The sequence below is a fragment of the Ipomoea nil genome, unplaced genomic scaffold (assembly GCF_001879475.1).
Source record: "Ipomoea nil cultivar Tokyo-kokei standard unplaced genomic scaffold, Asagao_1.1 scaffold3199, whole genome shotgun sequence".
Taxonomy (NCBI): Eukaryota; Viridiplantae; Streptophyta; class Magnoliopsida; order Solanales; family Convolvulaceae; genus Ipomoea; species Ipomoea nil.
Window position 1 is genome coordinate 1,115,307 of NW_017619627.1, and position 20,918 is coordinate 1,136,224.

The window sequence follows — 20,918 nt, forward strand, 5'->3', positions numbered from 1 at the left end:
AAGTTCACAACCGTTATCAAAAAGTGCTCTGGGCGAAACTCAAACGACTCTTTACTGAATAATTAGTTGTCGTGACCTAAAAGTGCGCTCTAAGTGAACCCAAACCAGTCTAGTTGACCGGCTCAAATCAAGAAGATCAATAGACATTTTCAGAAAGTCAAGCTAAGAATCTTTTGGTTATCATATCAATTGTCCAATTAACTTGGTTGGGGTTGTCCCGTGTTGCGTGTTACTGCAACTATGGTTAGAGGTTGCTTGAGTTTGTAATGTTTATGCTATGGGGTTAGATTTTATTGCAATTTTATATGTACAATTCATGCATATGGTTGTGTTACTTTTGTTAGATGATTCACACAAAACTAGGGTGTGGGGAGGAATAAAGAATGGGAAAGTAGAAAAGGGGATTCTATTTCTTGGCTATAAATAGAAATCGTCGTTGCTGGGAAACCCTCGAACCATCCATAGCTTCTAGCAGCATACATATAGACAGTGCAAAAATAGCTAATACAGGAAAAAACTCATCAACTTTATTCACTATTCTTTCTATATATATATTTGTCAATCTCTCTAGCAGGGTGAAGAGACAGCGTGGTGATGAGTTGACAGAAGATAGAGAGCACAGATGATGAGGTACACCGTCCGGTGGCCGGAGCTGAGGATGCATGAATGTGATCGGAGAATTGTTAGTATATATATTGTGTGTATCTTCTTCTTTGTGCTCTCTACTCTTCTGTCATCACCGCCGGATTCTCTTCACTCCATGTATGTAGCACTTGCCCATTTCCTACTTTCTGCTTTCTTTAATTTGCGATTTTAATTGTTCATAATTTATCATCATTTACTGCATGTGACCGAGTGCAATGCATGGATGATGCAAAATTAGCTGGTTTTTGTAGTAGATATATAATTACTTGCTTACAGAAAGTGAAACTCCCTCGCCTGATCTACAGGGCCCCATGACTCAGCAGGGCAGAGACCCATTAAGTGAAAGGACTAGTACTGCGGTCTGCTGAGCGTTCATAACCAACCTACCACATTGGGTGAAATTCTCACATTGTCCCTACCGGGGCTTAGGTTTATGTTCTTGTCTACACTCTACCACTCTAGAACGAACCAATTGAAATGTCGATGTAGACATCGGTGTGTAGTGTAGGTAGAGAAAGAAGGGGGCTGGCTGTAATGGACATGGTGGTTGACAGAAGATAGAGAGCACAGATGATGATGAAGGTGCATATATACAATGGATGCTTAGCTTGGTTTCACCTCACTCCTTTGTGCTCTCTACTCTCCTGTCATCATCCTCATTATCAGCTAGCCCCTCTCTTAATTATTACACTTTAATTCTCCATTTTTTCATTCTTTATTTTCTAGTTTTTAGGTGTATGTACAACATAAACATATATTTTTCTTTTCTTCAGTTTTCTATTTCTCCCACTAATAAAATTAGCATTAAGGTTTTTGATACCCATGACTTTTTAGACAATTAAACATATTTTTCTTTTAATTTTTTTCAATTTTTTATTTCTCCGACTAATAAAATTAGTTTTAGGATTTTTGATACCTTATAACAATTAAATAGGAAGGATCCTGATGACCAGCCAGCCACTAATTTAGATGGACAAATTAAAGATAGGTTTAGGATAATATCACGCTTTTGTTATAATGTGTCAATTCATATAAGGATGGGTGGCGATGACACTTTTTAGAATAGGACAATAATACTAATTTTAATTATTTTCATTAATATTTACAAATGTGTTACTATCCTTTATATATTTATAGCTGTTAGTGTTTTCACTATTTGGTAGAATTTTCTTATACATAAATCCTTGCATATTCTTGTGTATCTATATATTCTTGCATATTTTGCAGTATGTTAAGAATGCCCCAATCCTTAAACATACAGATTAATTGGCTGCTAAAGGTGCACTAGATAATTTGTAATCACTAAAATAATAAATCCACTCTATTTTTATGTAATAATTAACAAATTACACAAGAAATTGAAGTCATCCCAATATTTGTGTGTGTGCAGTCATCCCAATATTTGTGTGTGCACACACTGTCACACCCAGCATAGTATGTGCATTTCTCACCTGAACCCTTGTTCTGAGATTAAGAATTTATATATATCTTTTTTCTTATCAAATTTTGTTTTGTTTTGTTTTGTTTTTTTTTTTTCTTTTCTCTTTCGCATCTCTACATGACACTGAAGAAACCACCAAAATTATTTTATTATTGAAGTTACTCTTATGCTACAAATTTAATTAAGAAAATATTAACAATAATCAAACCTATAATATTTAAGTTGAGAATTACGGAGTATATTTTACCAACTTGACTAAAGATGTTGGGTGTTAAGGTGTTAGATAGGGATATATTTTTGTTTAAAAAAAAGGTGTTAGATAGGGACAATAATGTTGTATGTAGACACCTAACAATTTCCACCGACCGGTACGAGGAGGAGTCGTCCACCTACCAGGCTACCACCATTGGAAATTTGTATTTAATTATTATGGTGGAGACTTCCAGTTCCAGGCATGCTTGCCTCGACCGCGTTGACGTGTTTAGCCCGCAACCTTAACATCTCCATTCTCCAATCTCCGCGAATACATTACACGCTACCGCACGTCGTTATCCCTTTACTTAGTTCTTAAGTTCAATCTTATCCCTATATATCCTCTTCAACGCTTTTGTCCTTGCCCAGAAAAAATCCCAAGACAAAATGGCACACCGCCCACACCACCACCCGCATAGACACTCACCTCCGCCGCCGCCGGTAGTTCACGTCGTGCACCATCCCCCGCCGCCGCCGGTAGTGCACCACCATCCACCTCCGCCGGTAGTTCACGTGCACGATCCGCCGCCGCCTCCGCCAGTAGTGCACCATCATCCCCCGCCGCCGGTTCACCATCCGCATCCACCGCATCACCACCACCATCACCACTAGATACACTCCAGTCATCTCTGATCTGCAGATCTGGTGCGTCCACGGTTGCGAGTATTTCACTATTTCCAGCTTGAATAATATGTGTCGTGAATCGTGATGAAGTAAGCTAGCAGGTTCAGTTCCACGGCGATGGAACATATACATCTGTGTCTGTCTGTCTGTGTTTCGTATGAAATTATAGTATCTGGATCTTTTGATTTCGGTCGAAGTTCTAGGGTTCTACCACTGTACTAGATAGTATGAAACTACGTTTCATTTCATGTCGATCGTGATTCGTGGACGCAACCATTATGTATTGACTAAATAAATATCTTTTTACTTGTATTTTATAAGAATCTGATAAGCTCTAATAATTTTGTCTGGTTCTAAATACGGATTAGAAACAAAATATATAATACATATTTATAAACAAGTGCATATATATAATATATATATATATCAAAATTCTACATTGGATCTGATTGTAGAGTAACAGATGTTCACAATGAATGTAAAACAAGTAAATATACTAATTAAGATTCGATAAGAGAGTATAAAAGTGCCAGCTTAAATGATTACCTCAGAAACACTAAAAATTTTCAATTTCCATCAAAGATCCTTTCCCTAGCTCTGTCTGCCTGTAATTTCCACCAAAAGTAGTCCACATTAGCCAGCTAAACAGCTAGGTGATACTGAAGTGATTCTTATCATCCAAAATATTAACTAAACCTTATTGTTGAGTAGGACAAACTGCAGATAAAACATATATGTAACATGGGTTTGGAAGAATACCTGTTTTTGCCAATCAGTGAACAAAGTTATGATTATAAGCAGTATGGATTGCACTGCAGCTCCTATATTTAGTCCAATCCAGAGCCCCTTCCCATTCAAGTGAGCAGCAAAGCCCAGGATCGATGCCACTGGCAATCCCACCAAATAGAATGATCCCAGATTGATGTATGCTCCAGAATGCTGCTTCCCATTTCCTCTCACAACTCCTGAAGCAAGAAAGGAAATGCAAGATTTTAATGGCTTCTGTCTCCATGGATTTTGAACTTTGATTTCAATTTAGTTCCAATGGATTATTTTTCTGGAAATACAAGGAGAGTTACTAGTTAGGTACACTGACCAGAGAGTACTGACTGGATGCAATCTGTCACAACCAACAGACAGACAAAAGGAACCATTTTTCCTATGTAATCCACAACTTCCTTCTCGTTGCTGAACAAGAATCCCAGAACACGTCCGGAGCAAAGAAGAGCTGTGATCGCGATTACTGCCTCTGAGAGCGAGAGAACAAGTACTGCCGTAACAACATTTCGTGCTGCCTCTGAGTTTCCTGCTCCGAGTTCATTTGAGATTCGAGTGCTGCAAATCCATGTGTGCTTTTACTGAGTAAGTAGACATTATATATGATGCAAAACTAGGAACATTATACACTCATCAAAACAGCAGAGTTTCAGAATAGACCTTGCGCCAGCACCAATGGAAAGCGGTATGAAGAAGTGCAATGAAGAAATCATTAGGCTGTTGCAATGATTGGGATACATTTTATCAAGGACTCCAAGAATCATCAAATACAAAGACCAACAAAGATTGGCTAGAGGCAAAAAGATACATACCATATTGAGAGAACTGAAGCCTCGAGTTGGGGATTAGGCAAGAGTCCAGATAGCAATACAACTATTTCATACGTCCACCATTCAAGACTGAAATATAAGTGGGTATAAGATACAAAGGCTAAACATTAAAAAAAGCAAGGGAATTATATTGATGGAAAGGATAGCAAGCTATGTTTTACCAAATCATGCATGCTGAAGGGATAGCCAAACACACAAACTCCCCTATACTTGAATAAACTTCTTTTGAGAAACTGATGCTGATGCGGGTGTCATTGCAGGAGGAAGAATAACGGACATAAACACCAAGGAGGAACACATTGAGCCAGTACGACAAACCAATTGCTAGTGCTGCTCCTTTACAGCCTAAGTTTAACTTGAATACAAATGCCCAACAGACAGGCACATGAAAGCATAGAGATGCTACTGAGCTTAAGAGCATTGGAAGGATCAAGCTTTGTGTTTGCAGGTAACGAACCAGTGGTTGAAGAATAGCATGTGAAAACAGGGCAGGAATCAGCCAAATTGAATATTTTCTGGCTTCAACAGAAATCAGTGGATCTTGGCCTATTAATATCAATAGTTTATCCATGAAAACCCATAGAATAGATATTGGTATGCAGACTATAACGAGAGCTATCATAGCTCCATTTGTGTAGACACTTAGCTTCTTGTATTGCCTAGCTCCATATGCTTGGCCACACAAAGTCTCTAGTCCACTAGACAGTCCATACTGTTCACAATGTTCAATTGCTAATTAGCCAAAGTATTTTCTGGAAAAAGTTGCACACACACACAGACACACATAGATACTGGCACAAATGTTTCCTTTAAAAAAAAAAAAATCTTATTATGTATTATGTATGTATATACATAGAAGTTCATTCAGTTTCGCAATCTACTATCTGAAAATTGTCAATCAGTCAATCAATCAATCTGTAACCAAGATTGATTCCTGTGAACTTTAAAGCTCTAGCAGATCAGATAGATATCATGGATAGCACAAAAAGGTAGGTCTAACTCAAAAAGTTATGGCCAGTCACCTGCGCAATCAATCAAAATCAGTAATATTATCCGCAATTGAACATTGACTTCAGCTATCACTATCACTGGGTTAACTAATCACATTATTTAGTTCTACTGCTAATCTCTGCACATTCTGATACGATTACAAGCAGAAGCAATTGTACTTGCGAGTTTAGGAATTTAATATTATACTGAGTAAGAAATTCATGAAAAAGCGGAGATAGGAGAAGGTAGAGGTTAGTACGAGAAGACTGAAACCGGTGACGTTGGTGAGAGAGGTGGCGATGGCGGCGCCGGAGAGGGATAGTTCGCCGAGGTGTCCGAGCATCATCATGGCTACCGTGATCACCAGTTGCTGGGAAATCGCGACGAAGACCATTGGTAGTGCTATGCGGCTGACCTTCTTCAGCTCCTCCGTCAACGCATCCCATCTCGATGATATTCCGATCTTCCTCTCTCCCTCTACTTCTCGCAGCAATGGAGATTCCGACATCTTCTCCACTCTGTTCTCCTCACCAAAAGACAGACACCATCGATATATCTCCTCTCCAGTCTCCTTAAGTAAACGGCCTAGGATGATTGGACTGGGAAATATTTGTATATTCCACAATGCCTTTTTTGACTTTTCACTCCCTGTGTCGTCCACTCGTCGAGTACTGGGGTAAGTTAGTTTCTGAATGATTATTTCACCCGTGACAATAAAACGTACGAACTATTTAAAAAAAATGAGGGAAATAATTGAATCGGTCCGAGTGAATCAATTTTGGATAAATATTTTAATTATAATATATCTATATGATTTGGTGAGCAATTATTGTTACAATTATTATTTTGGTGAGCAATTAGTGTTATAATTATTATCTCTATTCTTATTATTTCTATCATTATTATAGTTAAGATTATTATCTCTATCATTATTATTATTATAAAATAAAATAGCCTAAAATAAAAGCCAATAACAAATAGACTGCTGAGTTGTATGAATTAGTTGTTAGATTTATTGTGAACAGCTGAAATTAAAAGAAAAGAAACATGTTCAGATCTTTGGAAGACGAAATGATTTTATTAAACATATGTCCCTTTTTATCCTAACGTTTGCACTAAATCTAACAATTAATAGACTTCTAATTTATGCTTATAAAAGGAGTTTATAGAAATAAATCATTATAGAAACAGTATATGTATGGCAAAAAGTCTCCACAAGTACGTGCATCGCAAATTACTCATATGTTACACGGGTAAAACATTTTTTTTTATATAAATAAACCTCATATAGAGTATATTTTTATAACATATTTCCCGTGCGACAAATACTAGTTGAAGAATAAGACAAAATTTATTCTGAGATTTTTGTATCGAATTGTTTGAGTATTATAAAGGAATATAGTAATTGAACAAAATATATATTTGCTTAAGACGAAGATGATAATATTTGAACTATTAGTTTTTTAAGTAACTATGACTACCGTCCTCAATCGACACATTGGCTGATTTCGTAGGCCAACTCCAAAAGCTAACCATTGAAGCTGACCTTGCCAGCCGAGCATCTTCGCAGCCATCACAAAAGAGTAGTAAAGGTCAAGTCTTTGGCCATAAAAATTGCAAGTTGCAACTCTGGAATGATTAGAGATGGCAATTTGCTCCATTCTAGAATAGATCTTCGGATGGAGAAAATTTTCAAAGAACGAGAATGAGATGAAGAATGTATGTAATTTTTCTTCAGGAACGAGGATATCCCTCCACGTCCTGTCCCCAAATAATTATTATAAATAAATAAATAAATAAATAAATAAATAAATAAATATATATATATATATATATATATATAAATTTTTTAAATTAAGACTAAGATTTTTAGTTTTTAAAATTAAAAATTACAGTAGTTTATAATTTTGACTAAAATTTGATCGAGGACAGAAAGTCCCCGTCATCGCCTAATTCCGCACGAGAACGAGGATGGAGACTATTTTGCAATTATTATTGTATAGACCATTTAGTATATTAAAAATTTACATTGTATTAAGATAATGTACATTATTTGAGTACTGAAAAAGTACATTGTTTTGTATAATGTACATTTAATACACGAATAATGTACATTTAGTATATTAAAAATGTACTTTTTGTTATGGTCCACACAACACTGTATAATTTGCCACTATTTTCAATTTCTTATCGAGAACGGAGACGGAGTTGAGGTTTAGGAGACGGAGACGAGTAGTATACTCCCCGCTAGACCTGACAATTATGGACACGACACAAAATCAGACACGAAAATAAAGGTTAGTGTTTAGCTCTAACTTGTCTCGGATCCTTAACGGGTTGACCCGTTATGTTTCGGGTTGATTTTACCTATTCAACGTGAAATAAACATTATTTGCTTTTCATCATTTGGCCTCCTCTCACTTCTTCTGGTACTTCATATGTTCGAACACATATAACCCGTATTGTTTTGGTGCAGAGTATTATGTTTTCTCAAGAATCTCAGAGTGTACTTCCGTATCTCATTGACCTCTTTATATAGAGTTAGAGGTAGAATTGAATATGGACTCTTAGGGAAAAACGAAGAGTCCTGCCTTGGAAGTTGGAACAATGAGAAATAATAATTAAGTTTGTTGCATGTGCTCAATTAGATGGTATCAATTCAAATTTGTAATTTAAACATGCATCCAATTCGCTTTCCAAGGCAATTCGAATAATTTGTTGTATTCATATTTATTGATCGATAGTTTCCAAGGCATTAATTTAGACAACTAATACATCATTAACTTAGTCTAAACCTGATTACATAAAGTGACGTCGTTTTAACTGGGCGGGAGAATTGTTTAGGCAGAAACTTAGTGCTTTATTATAACTAGTATTTGTCCCGTGCGATCCACGGATAAAAGTTTATAAGTATTGTTATAATGTTATGATATTAGGTAAAATTAGTTTTATTAAAAATGTTAGTATAACTATACAATATAATATTTAATATTTTTAAAATTTTTTAATAGAAGATAAAGAAGATGTCATTATCCATATTGATCAAGGTACATGGTAATAATTAAGACTATAAAAAAAAATTATTTTACTTTTTTCAAATACAAATTAAATAGATAAAATATCATTCAAATAGGTGCAAATACATATTGTAATTACTTAATTTCACTATTATCTGTGATTCTGATTATTATTATATATAATATATATAATATATAATAATTATAATATTATAATTATTATTATCAGTATAAATATAATATTATAATTATTTAATTACTAGTATTTGCACACGTGCGATGCACGGAATGGATTTGTTGTAATATATAAAGAAAATATGAATCGATATATAATTATTTAAATTAGAACATCAAATATTATATAGTGCAATTAAAGATATGATTTGAATCGTTTATATATTTTGATGTTATCATTGCATGAATTTGTGCAAATAATTGCTCAAATTAATAGCTAATGTCTAGATGTACGCATGCGGTCCTATAATTTTGAAGATTTTATTTATCATTGTTTAGTATTTTCATACATTAGGCAAATGTGCTCGTTCTCTAACAACCCAGTTATAGAAATGAATTGCTATCCTTATTCATTTGTATGGAAGATATATTTTTTTGTCTAGATATATAGCAATTTTTTCATTTTAAAAAAAAATTAATATCACCAATTATATTTACACATTATTGAAACCTCTTTGTAGACGACATTGGTAGTGACAACACAATCTCGTTCATCTTCGTCTATAGCTAACATCTTCTCCATCACGACGGGTTATGATGGGGTGAGAACCCCGGCCCAAGATGGGTTGGCCCAAGAAGGGAATCCAAGATAGGGAACGTGGGCTAGCAGTGAAAGAAGCCCAGCAGGGACTTGGGCCGAGTCCAGGAGTCGGCCCAGACCCAAATCCATGAAGGGACGGCTCAGAGCCGTTAGGCGAGCGTCGAGAGGCCACATTTAAGAAGACCCGGCGCCGGAGCCGTTGGAGGCATTTAAGGCAGGACTCGGTCAGACTGTTACAGATCCAAAGAGCCGTTGGCCGATCCGGTAACGACATCCAACGGCTCGATAGTTGTAACTAGCCTTGAAGTCAGCCATTAATGGCCTTCAAGTTGGTAGGAGGGGAGCCTACTATATAAGGGCTCCACCACCCTTGTAATCTAGACAAGTTCATCCCAAGAGAAAGAGGAGACACACTGAAAGCTATTACGAGTACTGCCATTTCTCTGCAATTTTGTGTGAAAGGTGAATCCACCAACTAAGGTTGTGTTGGACCTCCCTGGGCCTGAAAACCCAAAAACCAACACTGGCGCCGTCTGTGGGGATCGATACAAGGAGCTACGTGACTCTCTAAGCTAGGCGAGTCCCGAAGTCACTAGGCGAGTCCCGAAGTCGGACAAAAAAGTGTCACGAACATGTCGGAAGGACGAGACCAAGCAAACAACCGGAACAACAGGATAGAGGCAGATCTAAGAGACTAGTTGAACCAACGAAATGCTCAGAGCCAAGGAAATGAAACGGCATCGGTGAATTGGCAGCCACCTATGATACCCCTAACCCCGGAACAACTCCACGCGATCGGACGAGCCTTCGTCGACGCGAGTCGAGGAGTGATGGAACAGTCGGTTTCTCGGCCGATGCCTCGCCATCAACAACTGTCCCAGAGGCCGGAAGAGGGACAGGAAAATCGACGGGCGGAAAGCCAGCCAGTACGATCAATCCACTCAAGGCTGGGTCCAAATGTTGGGAGGCAGCCTGCGCAAGAACGACTAGGAGAAAGGGAGCCCAGTCGCGCACCAGCAGGGCCCCGAGATCGGGAAACCGGTCGAGAAAGAGCTCGCACCAGGAAAACTAAGACTCAGACAAGACGCACCGAGCGAGTAACGCGCAACGATGATCGACCGGCCCAATCTGAGGTCGGCGAAAGTACGGAATCCACAGGAAACCGCACTCACAATGAACGCGACGTGGCCCAATTGGCCCGAGAAGTATGAGATCTAAAAGAGCGAATGGGGGGAAAGACCAAATCTCCTGGGCAGACGTTGCTCACAGCTTTGCCGTTCTCTTCCGAGATCATGTCCTACAAAGTACCCGTCGACTTTAAATTTCCAGAACAAGCCACCTTCGACGGATCCGGAGACCCACGCGAACATCTGCTTAGCTATCAAGCCAAAATGCAGGTCTTGGGAGTGCGAGACCCGGTGATGTGTCGCGCCTTTTTGCCCACGCTGAAAGGCTCAGCACAAAGATGGTTAGTGGCGCTGCCTTCCAAGTCGATCCATAGTTTCGAAGAATTGGCCGACCGCTTCATGAGCCACTACGCGGCCAACATCAAGCCTCAGAAGGACCTGACTCACCTGGGAGACGTTCACCAAGAGGAAGGCGAATCTCTGAAAACCTATCTAGCTCGCTGGCAGAAAGAAATCCAATCTATTGAGGAGGTCGAGGATCAGACTGCGCTCACCTTCTTCATCGAATCTTTACGGTCCGGTTAGCTATACCGAGACCTGAGGGATAACCTCCCGGCTACATACGCTGAAGCCATACACATGGATAACAAAAGGGCCAACACGGAGCAAGCCATGAAGCACACACGACAACGCGAGGTCGGAGGATCCGCCGGCGGGAAGAGAACGCGAGCCGAAACGAAGGAAAGGCACCCGGAAGCGACCCGGCGACCAGATGCCAGACGACCATACGACAAGCCCGTCGCACACCCTTACCGGCCGATCCCCGAACGGCCAGTACATGAGATACAAGCAGTCGCTCCTCCCCCGCCTCCGCCGACTGACGACCACGCAATAAGCGATGAGGCAGGTAAGACTTCTAAATAATGTCGTTACCACAAGTCTTATACTCACAGCACGGAAGAGTGCTTCTATTTGAAGAAGATCATGGAAGGCATCATCCAGCAAGGGACCCCGCCTCCTAATCAGTGGAGGCGGAAGTCGGCTACTCGGGGAGACGGGGATCCCACCGCCGCCGGGGCAAGCAACCAGCTTCTGAAGAGGACGAAGCCTAGTGGCGTCAAAAGCCAGTTATTAACATGATAGTCGGCGGGTCCGAGGGCGGCGACTCAGCGAATACCAGAAAGGCCTGGCTCGACAGCTATACGTCGGGACGATATACGGACGTGAAGAAAGCTCGAAGAAAGCGTGCCGAGAACCGATCACGTTCACTGACAAAGATCTACCCGCGGGAGAGACACCGCATCGGGACGCATTGGTTATAGCGATGGATGTGAACGGAGTGGTTGTTCGGCGAATCCTGGTCGACACCGGAAGCAGCGTCAAAGTGCTTAACCTCGACACTTTCACCAAAATGGGATTGACCCGAGAACAGCTGAACCCCGTCAAAACTCCACTCGCCGGTTTCACAAGGGACTCGGTGGAGGCAGAAGGATCCATCACTCTACCAGTCGAGATTGGCAGTTATCCCGACGTACAGAAACTCAGTATGAAGTTCATCGTGGTGAATCTGGCCTGTTCGCATAATGCTATACTCGGTCGACCCAGTCTGGAGGATCTAGGAGCCCTGATTTCCATCGAGCACCTTTGCTTGAAGTTCCGCATGCCCAATGGGATAGGGACGGTGCGTTGCGACAGGAGAGTCACCCGCGACTGTTACCTACAAGCCTGTAGAGGAATGGGCAAGCGTGAGATGCAAGTCCATGAGATCACGGAAAGACCCCCAAAGAAGACGATGATACCTCGCCCTGAGCCGGCGGTGGAATTGAAAGAAATCGAGATCGATCCCGATCAGCCGGATAGGCGGGTCCGAATTGGAGTCGGCCTCCCTGAGGAAGTACGAGAAGAGGTCATTAGAGTGCTCCGAGAGCACCGGCTGGTTTTTGCCTGGGGTCCGGAGGACATGCCTGGTGTCGACCGATCCATCATTGCTCATCGACTCGCCGTAGATCCCGGCCATCGGCCGGTTGTGCAGAAAAAGCGATATCTCTCCAATGATCGGAGGGAGTTTGTGAAGAAGGAGGTGAGCACGCTGTTGGCTGCAGGCCACATTCGAGAGGTTAAATATCCAGAATGGTTGGCAAATGTAGTTCTCGTACCCAAGCCCTCGGCTTGGCGGATGTGCATTGATTACACCGACCTCAACAAGGCCTGCCTGAAGGATCCGTTTCCCTTGCCTCGGATTGATCAGCTAGTCGACGAAACCGCCAGGTCGGCCCTGTTAAGCTTTATGGACGCCTTCAGAGGGTACCATCAAATTTTCATGCACCTGGCAGATGAGGAAAAGACCGCATTTCTGACACCGGACGGAGTGTATTGTTATCGAGTCATGCCCTTCGGACTTAAGAATGCCGGAGCTACTTATACCCGGATGGTGTCCCGGCTGTTCAAAGATCTGTTAGGGAAATCCATGGTCGCGTACGTGGACGACATGCTCGTCAAGAGCCAAGAAGAGAGCGAGCACGCCAGAGATCTGACTGACTGCTTCCAAGTAATGATAAGGTATAATCTCCGACTGAACCCTAAGAAATGTGCCTTTGCAGTCCAAGGCGGAAAGTTCTTAGGATATGGTTACTAAACGAGGCATTGAGCCTAACCCCGAGAAGGTCCAAGCTATCATCAACATGCAGCCTCCCAGTACCGTCAAAGACCTGCAGCGATTAACTGGCCGAGTGGCTGCCCTTAGTTGCTTCTTGAGCAAGGCGGCGGACAAAACTACACCCTTCTTCGAAGCCATGAAGAAGAAGGAAGGCTTCGCTTGGACAGCCGAGTGCCAGCGATCGTTCGAGGAGCTGAAGCAGTACCTTTCTACGCCTCCCGTATTGTCCACCCCCCAGGTGGGTGAACCTCTGTATTTATACTTGGCCGCCTCCCAGAAGGCGGTGAGCTCTGTGCTGGTTCGAGAAGAAGAACGTGCACAGCACCCGGTGTATTATGTGAGCCGCTCCTTGAAAACCGCCGAGACCCGGTACACGGCCTTAGAGAAGATAGTTTATGCGCTGGTGATCACCGTGCGCAAGTTAGCGCCTTATTTCCAAGCCCACACTGTCCGAGTGCTGACTGATCAACCTTTGGGGAGCGTCTTGCAGAACCCCTCGTCGTCCGGTCGCCTGGTGAAGTGGGCTGTGGAATTAACCCAGTACGGGATCGAGTATCAACCACAGCCTTCAATAAAAGGCCAAGCCTTGGCCGACTTCTTGGTCGAATGCACAGCAAGTGAAGAAGAGAAGGTACGCACTTCGGAAGATGACCTCGGCGAATGGTGGGAGATGCACGCGGATAGAGCCGCCAGTCGACAGCATTGCGGGGGTGGAGTCATGCTAATCACTCCAGAAGGATTCTGACTGTATTACTCCCTGAGCTATTTGTTCCCAGCGTCCAACAACGAGGCCAAATATGAGGCAGTGCTGAATGGTCTTCGACTCGTCAAGGCATTAGGAGTCGAACGATTGCGGATCAAAACCGACTCTAGATTAGTAGTGAGGCAGATCTCCGGCGCGTGTGAGGCTAGGAACGCCCGAATGACCCTTTACAAAGAAAAGGCGGTGGAGATGCTAAAAGAGTTCAGGGCCTACAAAATAGAATATATCTCTCGGGCAGACAACGTGGAAGCCGACATACTGTCCAATATCGCATTGGAAGGAGTGCCGGACCACCTCATTAAGATTTGCCAGAAGGAAGAACTGAGTCGGCCGAGTATCGAGGAGACGCCGTTGAAAGTCCAGCAGGTGACCCGCGCTGAATGGGATCGGGAAAAGAACCCCGAGATGTTTTGGATCGAAGATATCCGACGGTTTAAAGAAACAGGCGAATTACCCAAAGACCCAGGAGTCGCCGCTAAGGTTCGACGAAAGGCCCCTTCTTTCCAAATCCTCGATGGACAGCTATACAAGCGGTCATTCGGAGGTCCTCTTTTGAAATGTCTGCTCAGATCTGAGGCCGAGAGGATAATGGACGAAGCCCATAGAGGCATCTGCGCCGCCCACCAGGGTGCCCACACACTCGCCCGAAAACTAGTTGTCCAAGGATACTACTGGCCGACCATGATGCGGGATTGCATCGAGTGGATAGAGAAGTGTGGCGTGTGCCAATCCTTCGCCAGGAAGGACACCCGGCCAGCCACCTTTTACACCTCGGTCACCACGGCCATCCCTTTTGCTAAATGGGGAATCGACCTGTTGGGACCATTGCCCGTCGCCCCGGGAAGATTGAAGTTTTGCGTGGTGGCCATCGATTACTTCACCAAGTGGATCGAGGCCGAGCCGCTAGCCACCATCACCGAATATCAATGTCGACGCTTCCTATGGAAGAAGGTGATTTGCCGTTTTGGCCTGCCCGAGCATATTGTTAGCGACAACGGTCGACAGTTCGACTGTCAAGCGTTCGCCGACTTTTGTCGCCGACACGACATCCGTCACACCAAGGTATCCGTGGCATACCCCCAGGCCAACGGACAAGTCAAGAACGTGAACCGCACCATAGTGGACGGGATCCGAAAGAAGTTGGAAGACATCGGAGGAAATTGGGCGGATGAGCTTGACCGAGTCCTATGGGCTTATCGCACCACGCAACGACGAGTGACCGGCGAGAGCCCGTTCTCCCTGGCATATGGCTTCGAGGCCAAAGTTCCGATAGAAGTTGTAGAGCCCACTCATCAAGTCCGTAATTACTCCGATGAAGAGAACGAAGAAAATCTTCGAATTGAGAAGAATTTCCTAGAAGAAAGAAGGGAAGCCGCGGGTGCCCGGATGGTTGAATACCAACGAGCCGTGAAAAGGTATCGAGATCAAAGGATCCGCCCACTAACCTTCCAAGTCGGAGTGATGTGAATCTTTGGGGGATGAACTCAAGATTCGATTCACCAAAGATTCCTCCGGTTGCCCGATCTTTTCCTCACCAAAACAGCAGGAACAACAATTACGGTTTGAGGGTGTTGGAGATGGAATTGGTTGATGTAGGGGTTGGTTTGGGGGATTATTTTTGTGTTTTTCTATAAAGATATTTCCGCCACACCTTGGTCCTAGGTGATAAGGAATGGATGGCACCACAAGATTGGTATTATCTTGATAAGCCTAGAATAACATCTCTCAACACACAAGAGAGACAACAAAATGCCTAAGCATTTCTTTCATTCAACTTCATTCATCTCTATCTCTAAAATTCTGATTGTGTAGCCTTTAAATAGGCTAATACATAACTCTTATGGAGATCAAAAGACTCTATTACAAGACAATGAATGATATTCATTCATCCTAGACATGTAACCTAAAATAAAATAAATATAGCACATGAATAATATTAAAACTATACTAAATGAGAATTTATTTGCCTTAATGGATTGAGTTTAGCTTCATTTGAATTCTCCCAATCAGCCACGAAAATTTGGACCATTTAGATTAATTCTTCACTTATTTTTGGCAAATTGCATGGATTAATCCATTTATAACCCGTCGCAATTTCTTAGCTTTTGAACTTGTAATTGTGACTTCTCTTATTTGTATGTTGATCTTTGAGCCTTTGGTTGTCCTCATCACGGAGATCTCGTGTTATGAGACCGGCAGGCGAGTCAACCCATGGAGGGGGGAAAATTCGCAATCAAATGGGAGGGACCGTACCGTATTGCCGCGGTGGTCCAAGCCGGCACTTACAAGCTTGAAACCTTGGAGGGCAAGCCCGTAGACCGGATCTGGAACGTCATCCATTTGAAGAAATTCTACCAGTAGAAAAAGGTTAGCCATGTACACGCACCTAAGTCTCGAAACTTGAATAAAAGAGCACGAATTACGGCCAAATTCCGCTGGGACTCAGCGAGTATATCAAGAAACAACGGGGCACTGACCCTTAACTGTTTCTAAGTAAAGAAAAAGCCTAAGGAGTCACCTCAACTGAGGGACTCGGCAAGAGAGATAGGAAACAAGGGCCCGGACCCTTAGTCGTTTCCGAGAAAAAGCCAAAAGGAGTCGCCTCGACTGAGGGACTCGGCGAGTATATAAAGAAACAACGAGGCACTGACCCTTAACTGTTTCTAAATAAAGAAAAAGCCTAAGGAGTCGCCTCGACTGAGGGACTCGGCAAGAGAGATAGGAAACAAGGGCCCGGACCCTTAGTCGTTTCTGAGAAAAAGCCAAAAGGAGTCGCGTCGACTGAGGGGCTCGGCGAGTATATAAAGAAACAACGGGGCACTGACCCTTAACTGTTTCTAAGTAAAGAAGAAGCCTAAGGAGTCGCCTCGACTGAGGGACTCGGCAAGAGAGATAGGAAACAAGGGCCCAGACCCTTAGTCGTTTCCGAGAAAAAAGCCAAAAGGAGTCGCCTCGACTGAGGGACTCGGCGAGAGAGATGGGAAACAAGGGCCCAGACCCTTAGTCGTTTCCGTGAAGAAGACACAGAGAAGTCGCCTTGACCCAGGGACTCGACGAGACCAAATCCTTGACTAAGAAAGTCGAACAGAGTGATGGAGCCCGAGGCCTTAAATTATTTTAAGAAAATTCAAGAGTGGATAAGAGATGAAGACAATCAAAGGGAGCAAGGAAAGATTTCATTAATAATAAAGGCCCGAGAGGGAGGCCAGCCCATACAAAAGAAGGCTATCTAAAAAAGAATAGCCTTAAGCTACTTGGGGGGGGGGAGTGTCGACGTCGACCCTCTCAACTTGCTCTCCTGCCGTTGGTCCAGCTGGAGGGATGAGTGAGGAGTCTTCCGCCTGAGGAGGATGCTCCGCGAGCTCTGAAGGCTCCGCCACAGGGAAAGCCGCCGGATTTGCGGATTCCGCCACGGGGAGAGCGGCCGGATCCACAGTTGATGCGGGCTGATCAGTCGCTGGAAGAATGTCCAGCAGTGGCTTGAGGCCCCAGCTCTCGGGAGTGAAGGCGGAATCGCGGGCCAGCAGAACAGCATAAGTCTCCGACTGAGCTTCACGGAAACCAAGGCGATAGTCGCGTTCGCCCAGATCCAGAAGGTAGTCATCTCCCTCCGGTGTCGCCAGCCACTCCTGGGCGATCTCCTTCTGTCGAGCTGCCACCACCGCCTTCATGTCCGCCTCGAAGGCCGCTGACTTCTTGTAGTCCTCCACCGAAGTCGTAGCAATAGTCGCGACCTTGTTCCGCTCGTCCTCCCACTGACGGGTGACCCTTAGCATCTCGGCGGTGTGCACCTCCACCGACTTGGCATGCTTAGCCTGCTCTGCCAGGAAAGCCTCCTTAGTTTGGCGCACCCGGAGGGCCAGAGACTGTAGCCCGTTCTTATACTCCCTCAGTCGCCTACGCATCTCCATCTGAAAAGTGAGGTTCTGCAAAGTGACAGGAAGTCAGATAACGAGAGGAAAGGGAGTCGGAAATAGGGCCGGTCGGAAATACTTACGCGGTAGGATTGGCGAAGAGTGGCCTCGATGATGTACTCGTCCGGCATGGCGCCAGTCGCCTCCATGTCCTTAGGAAGAAGGACATGTTCAGCCCAAGAGCGGACGGAGGAGGTGCCTTGCCAGATCTGGGCATTCTCGTCCACCTCGTGACTCAACCGGATCCTCTTCGGAGCCGGCGCGTCCGATTGCTCGACCGACCGCTTGGAGCTCGGACTCTCAGATGGAGGAGGAGGCGGCAGTCGAGTAGGCGAAACAACGGGCGACGGCGTCAAGTCAACCACCGTACGTGGTGGTGGAGGAGTCGACTTTGGAGCCGGTGACGGCTGGGAGGAAGAGGCAGCAACAGCGCCGGCGGCGCGTTGAGTCAGTCGACGTCTCATTTTTTCAGCTCTGTCCGCCATCTCTGGAGTCGGAGCGGCAGCCTCGTCGGAGCTGGTGGAGTCGGAGTCGTAAGGACCTGTAAGGAAGAGAGATTAGTGTTAACAGTCGGACAAGAAAAGAAAGGAAAAAGAAAGGTATGGGAGAACTACCTAAGGTGGCCGCGCCGTCTGGCAGCAGGCCTCGTTTGGCCATAGCTCGAACCCGAGACCAGTACTTGACAGAGTACGGCCCAAAGCCCCTCAAGAACTCGCCACCCTGGATCGCTTCTTGAGAGAAGACGACGCGCCGAGAGCAGGGCTTGAATAAAGCAATCGGCCACAAGGTCGGAAAGGTGAAGGAAGAAAGAGTGGGGCGAACGAAGAAGTAGAGAGGCTTCCAGTCCTTGATGGAGTCGGACAACCCCTCGAAAAGCTGTCGCCCCGGACGAGCGGCAACCTGAACAAAGCCCGGCGAGTGCGAGCCAACCTTGTTCACGGTAAAGAGATACCGAAACAGGTCCAGATCCAGCTCACACAGCCACCAGTGGCAGAGATTTATGAAGCAGGTGAGGAGGCGATGAGAATTGGGCACTAGTTGACCCGGAACCAAATTATAGTGGCGGAAGAAAAGGGAAAGAAATGGACATGGAGGAACTCAGAAGCCGAAGGCAACCGAGTGCAAATGAATACCCACACAACCCTCCGGCGGGTCATGGATGGGCCGGCCCTCTGGGGCAAAAACTAAGGCCGAAGGCCCAAGCAGAAAGCGGGCCATGTCTAGGTCCGCCGCAGTAACGCCGGACGGCGGCCCGAGCGGCCGGACGATAGAATCAAACTTGCCTCGCGACCGTCCGGCGCCGTCTGGCAGAGCCGCTACCGTCGTTAAAGGAGCGGGGCTAATAGGAGTAACCGCCCCCGAAGAAGAGGGGGTCGGCGGAAGAGAAGACGTCGATGGAAGATCTGCCGGAAGTTCCATGCGACGAGGAGACGAAGAAGATGAAGAGGAAGGAGAAGAAGAAGATGGGGAAGTTGCCGCCGGGTTATCGACCGAGCGGCGACGAGAAGAAGAAGAGTGTGAGGAGGAAGACATCTACCAACCTGAGTGTGTGGACGGAGGAAAATGCAGAAGAAGATCGGAGGTTCTTGACGCTGAGTATGGAGAGTTGAGAGAAAAGTGAGTGGAAGAGGAAGAATATGGCTATTTAAAAGGGGGGAATCCCAACGGACCGCCACGTGTCACCCTCTCATTAGAGAGGAGAAGGGTGACAAGAAGTGAAAGGACGCCGTAATTAATGCCTCGGAAGGCGGAAAGACAGTCCAGGCCTAGGGCTAGCCTGCAGGCGGCGCGTCTGCCCTAGGCGTGGTCCGGTGACACTGACCCGGCCTGCTAAGCCAAAAGCCCATAGTAGGCCGCGGCCTTTGGGCCCACCGGGTCTAGTTAGAAGCTTCCAGAAAAACCCGAAGGAATCCGGTCCGTCAGTCAACGCAAGCAAGGCTCACGAAAAAATTCCAGTCCCGGAGTCGGACCGCCAGATCTGGCGACTCCCCAACAAGAAAGATCCCGTTTGGGAGGGAGTGGAAGTCGATCAAAGAAAGTACAAGTATCAAGTAAAACGAAAAGCATACAGTTTATTCGATAAAACATGAAAAGTACAAGGCCGAGGACTCGGCCAGAAGCAAGACACAAGGAAAAAGTAGATCAGGACTCGGCTTCTTTCTCCTCCGACGGGCGAGCTGGCGGAGGACCCTCCAAGAAATACTGAGGCCGGAAAGGCAGAGGACTCGGCTCAGGCTCCGACACCTCGTCCAGATACACAACCGGCTTCCCGTCATCGACCATTTGCAGGGGCCTCTCTAGGGCGCTCGGAGACATAGCCACCCCAAAAAGCGGAGGAACCTCCCACACTTCTTCCTCCTCTGGAACTGGGTCGTCCATCACTAGTTCCATTTTCGCGACGGCAGGCTCCTTGTACATAAGGTCCAGCATGTCCGGGGGCACCACAATGGGGTCTGAGGCCGAGTCGCCCACCAGACGACCTCCGTTAGCTAGCCTCTTTTGCTTCAGCTTCTCCAGTCGAGCTTGTTCCTGGTTACGAATGGACCAGCGGCAACCACCGTCTCTGTAGCTCATAGCTCCGTGCTTTCGAAAAATGAGATGTATTGTGATTTGCACGAACCATGAGGGGTCCTTATATACCCCAATGAAAGCGAATACCTAGGCGAGAATCACGGAGGAAATTGTAACTAACATAACTGAGCCGGATTGGACGGAAGGTGCGAATCTCTGTCAGAGATTAGTTCCATCAAATCCGCTCGGGAAGAACAAGATTCGCATGCCATGCAGAAAAGATTAGATTCACCCAAGATATGGGGAATCTTGCAGATGTCAGATTGAAAAAAGGCCTGACGATGTGGCCGACTCCTCAACCAGTCGGCCGGAGGGAGACACGACACGAGATATAAGATAGGACAGAACAATGGCAGTTTATTGAAAAGAAAGGGATACAATGGGTCGGGAGCTTATTACAACAAAGATAATTAAAGTGCTCCTAAGTAAACCCCTCGGAAACATGAAGCCAACACTGGTCAAGGTGATCACTCGCCGGGTGAGGAGGAGTCGCTCCCAAAGAACCTTCCCCCCGATGGCCCAGGGGGAGAGGGGCA

At 45.0% G+C, this 20,918-nt stretch overlaps 1 protein-coding gene and 1 long non-coding RNA gene across 3 annotated transcripts; one reads left to right on the forward strand and one right to left on the reverse strand.

The window, feature by feature from the left end:
- The first annotated feature begins 455 nt into the window (after nt 1-455).
- Nucleotides 456-3,285, forward strand: LOC109168494. Its single transcript, XR_002052088.1, has 2 exons — nt 456-2,362; nt 2,399-3,285. It is a non-coding gene; the product is annotated as an uncharacterized LOC109168494 (long non-coding RNA).
- A 96-nt stretch (nt 3,286-3,381) lies between these two features.
- LOC109168490 (protein DETOXIFICATION 12-like) lies at nt 3,382-19,861 on the reverse strand. Of its 2 annotated transcripts, none has more exons than XM_019317519.1 (8): nt 19,854-19,861; nt 5,819-6,130; nt 4,731-5,281; nt 4,552-4,638; nt 4,400-4,456; nt 4,059-4,297; nt 3,722-3,927; nt 3,382-3,567 (listed from the first exon to the last, which is right to left on the reverse strand). In XM_019317519.1, exons 2-8 carry the CDS (start codon nt 6,065-6,067, stop codon nt 3,529-3,531), a joined length of 1,428 nt encoding a protein of 475 aa, XP_019173064.1. In that variant the 5' UTR covers nt 6,068-6,130; nt 19,854-19,861; the 3' UTR covers nt 3,382-3,528. The 2 variants fall into 2 exon arrangements, with proteins under 2 accessions (XP_019173064.1, XP_019173065.1); XM_019317520.1 differs by lacking the exon at nt 19,854-19,861 and adding an exon at nt 18,596-18,599.
- Between the last annotated feature and the right edge of the window lie 1,057 nt (nt 19,862-20,918).

Excerpts from the sequence above, each read along its gene's own strand:
- LOC109168490 (XM_019317519.1), bottom strand. The coding sequence starts at position 6,067 with ATGTCGGAATCTCCATTGCTGCGAGAAGTAGAGGGAGAGAGGAAGATC. Across the intron at positions 4,298-4,399 it reads TCCATTGGTGCTGGCGCAAG|CACTCGAATCTCAAATGAAC; the intron begins GTCTATTCTGAA and ends ATGGATTTGCAG. Across the intron at positions 3,928-4,058 it reads CATCCAGTCAGTACTCTCTG|GAGTTGTGAGAGGAAATGGG; the intron begins GTCAGTGTACCT and ends TTCTTGCTTCAG.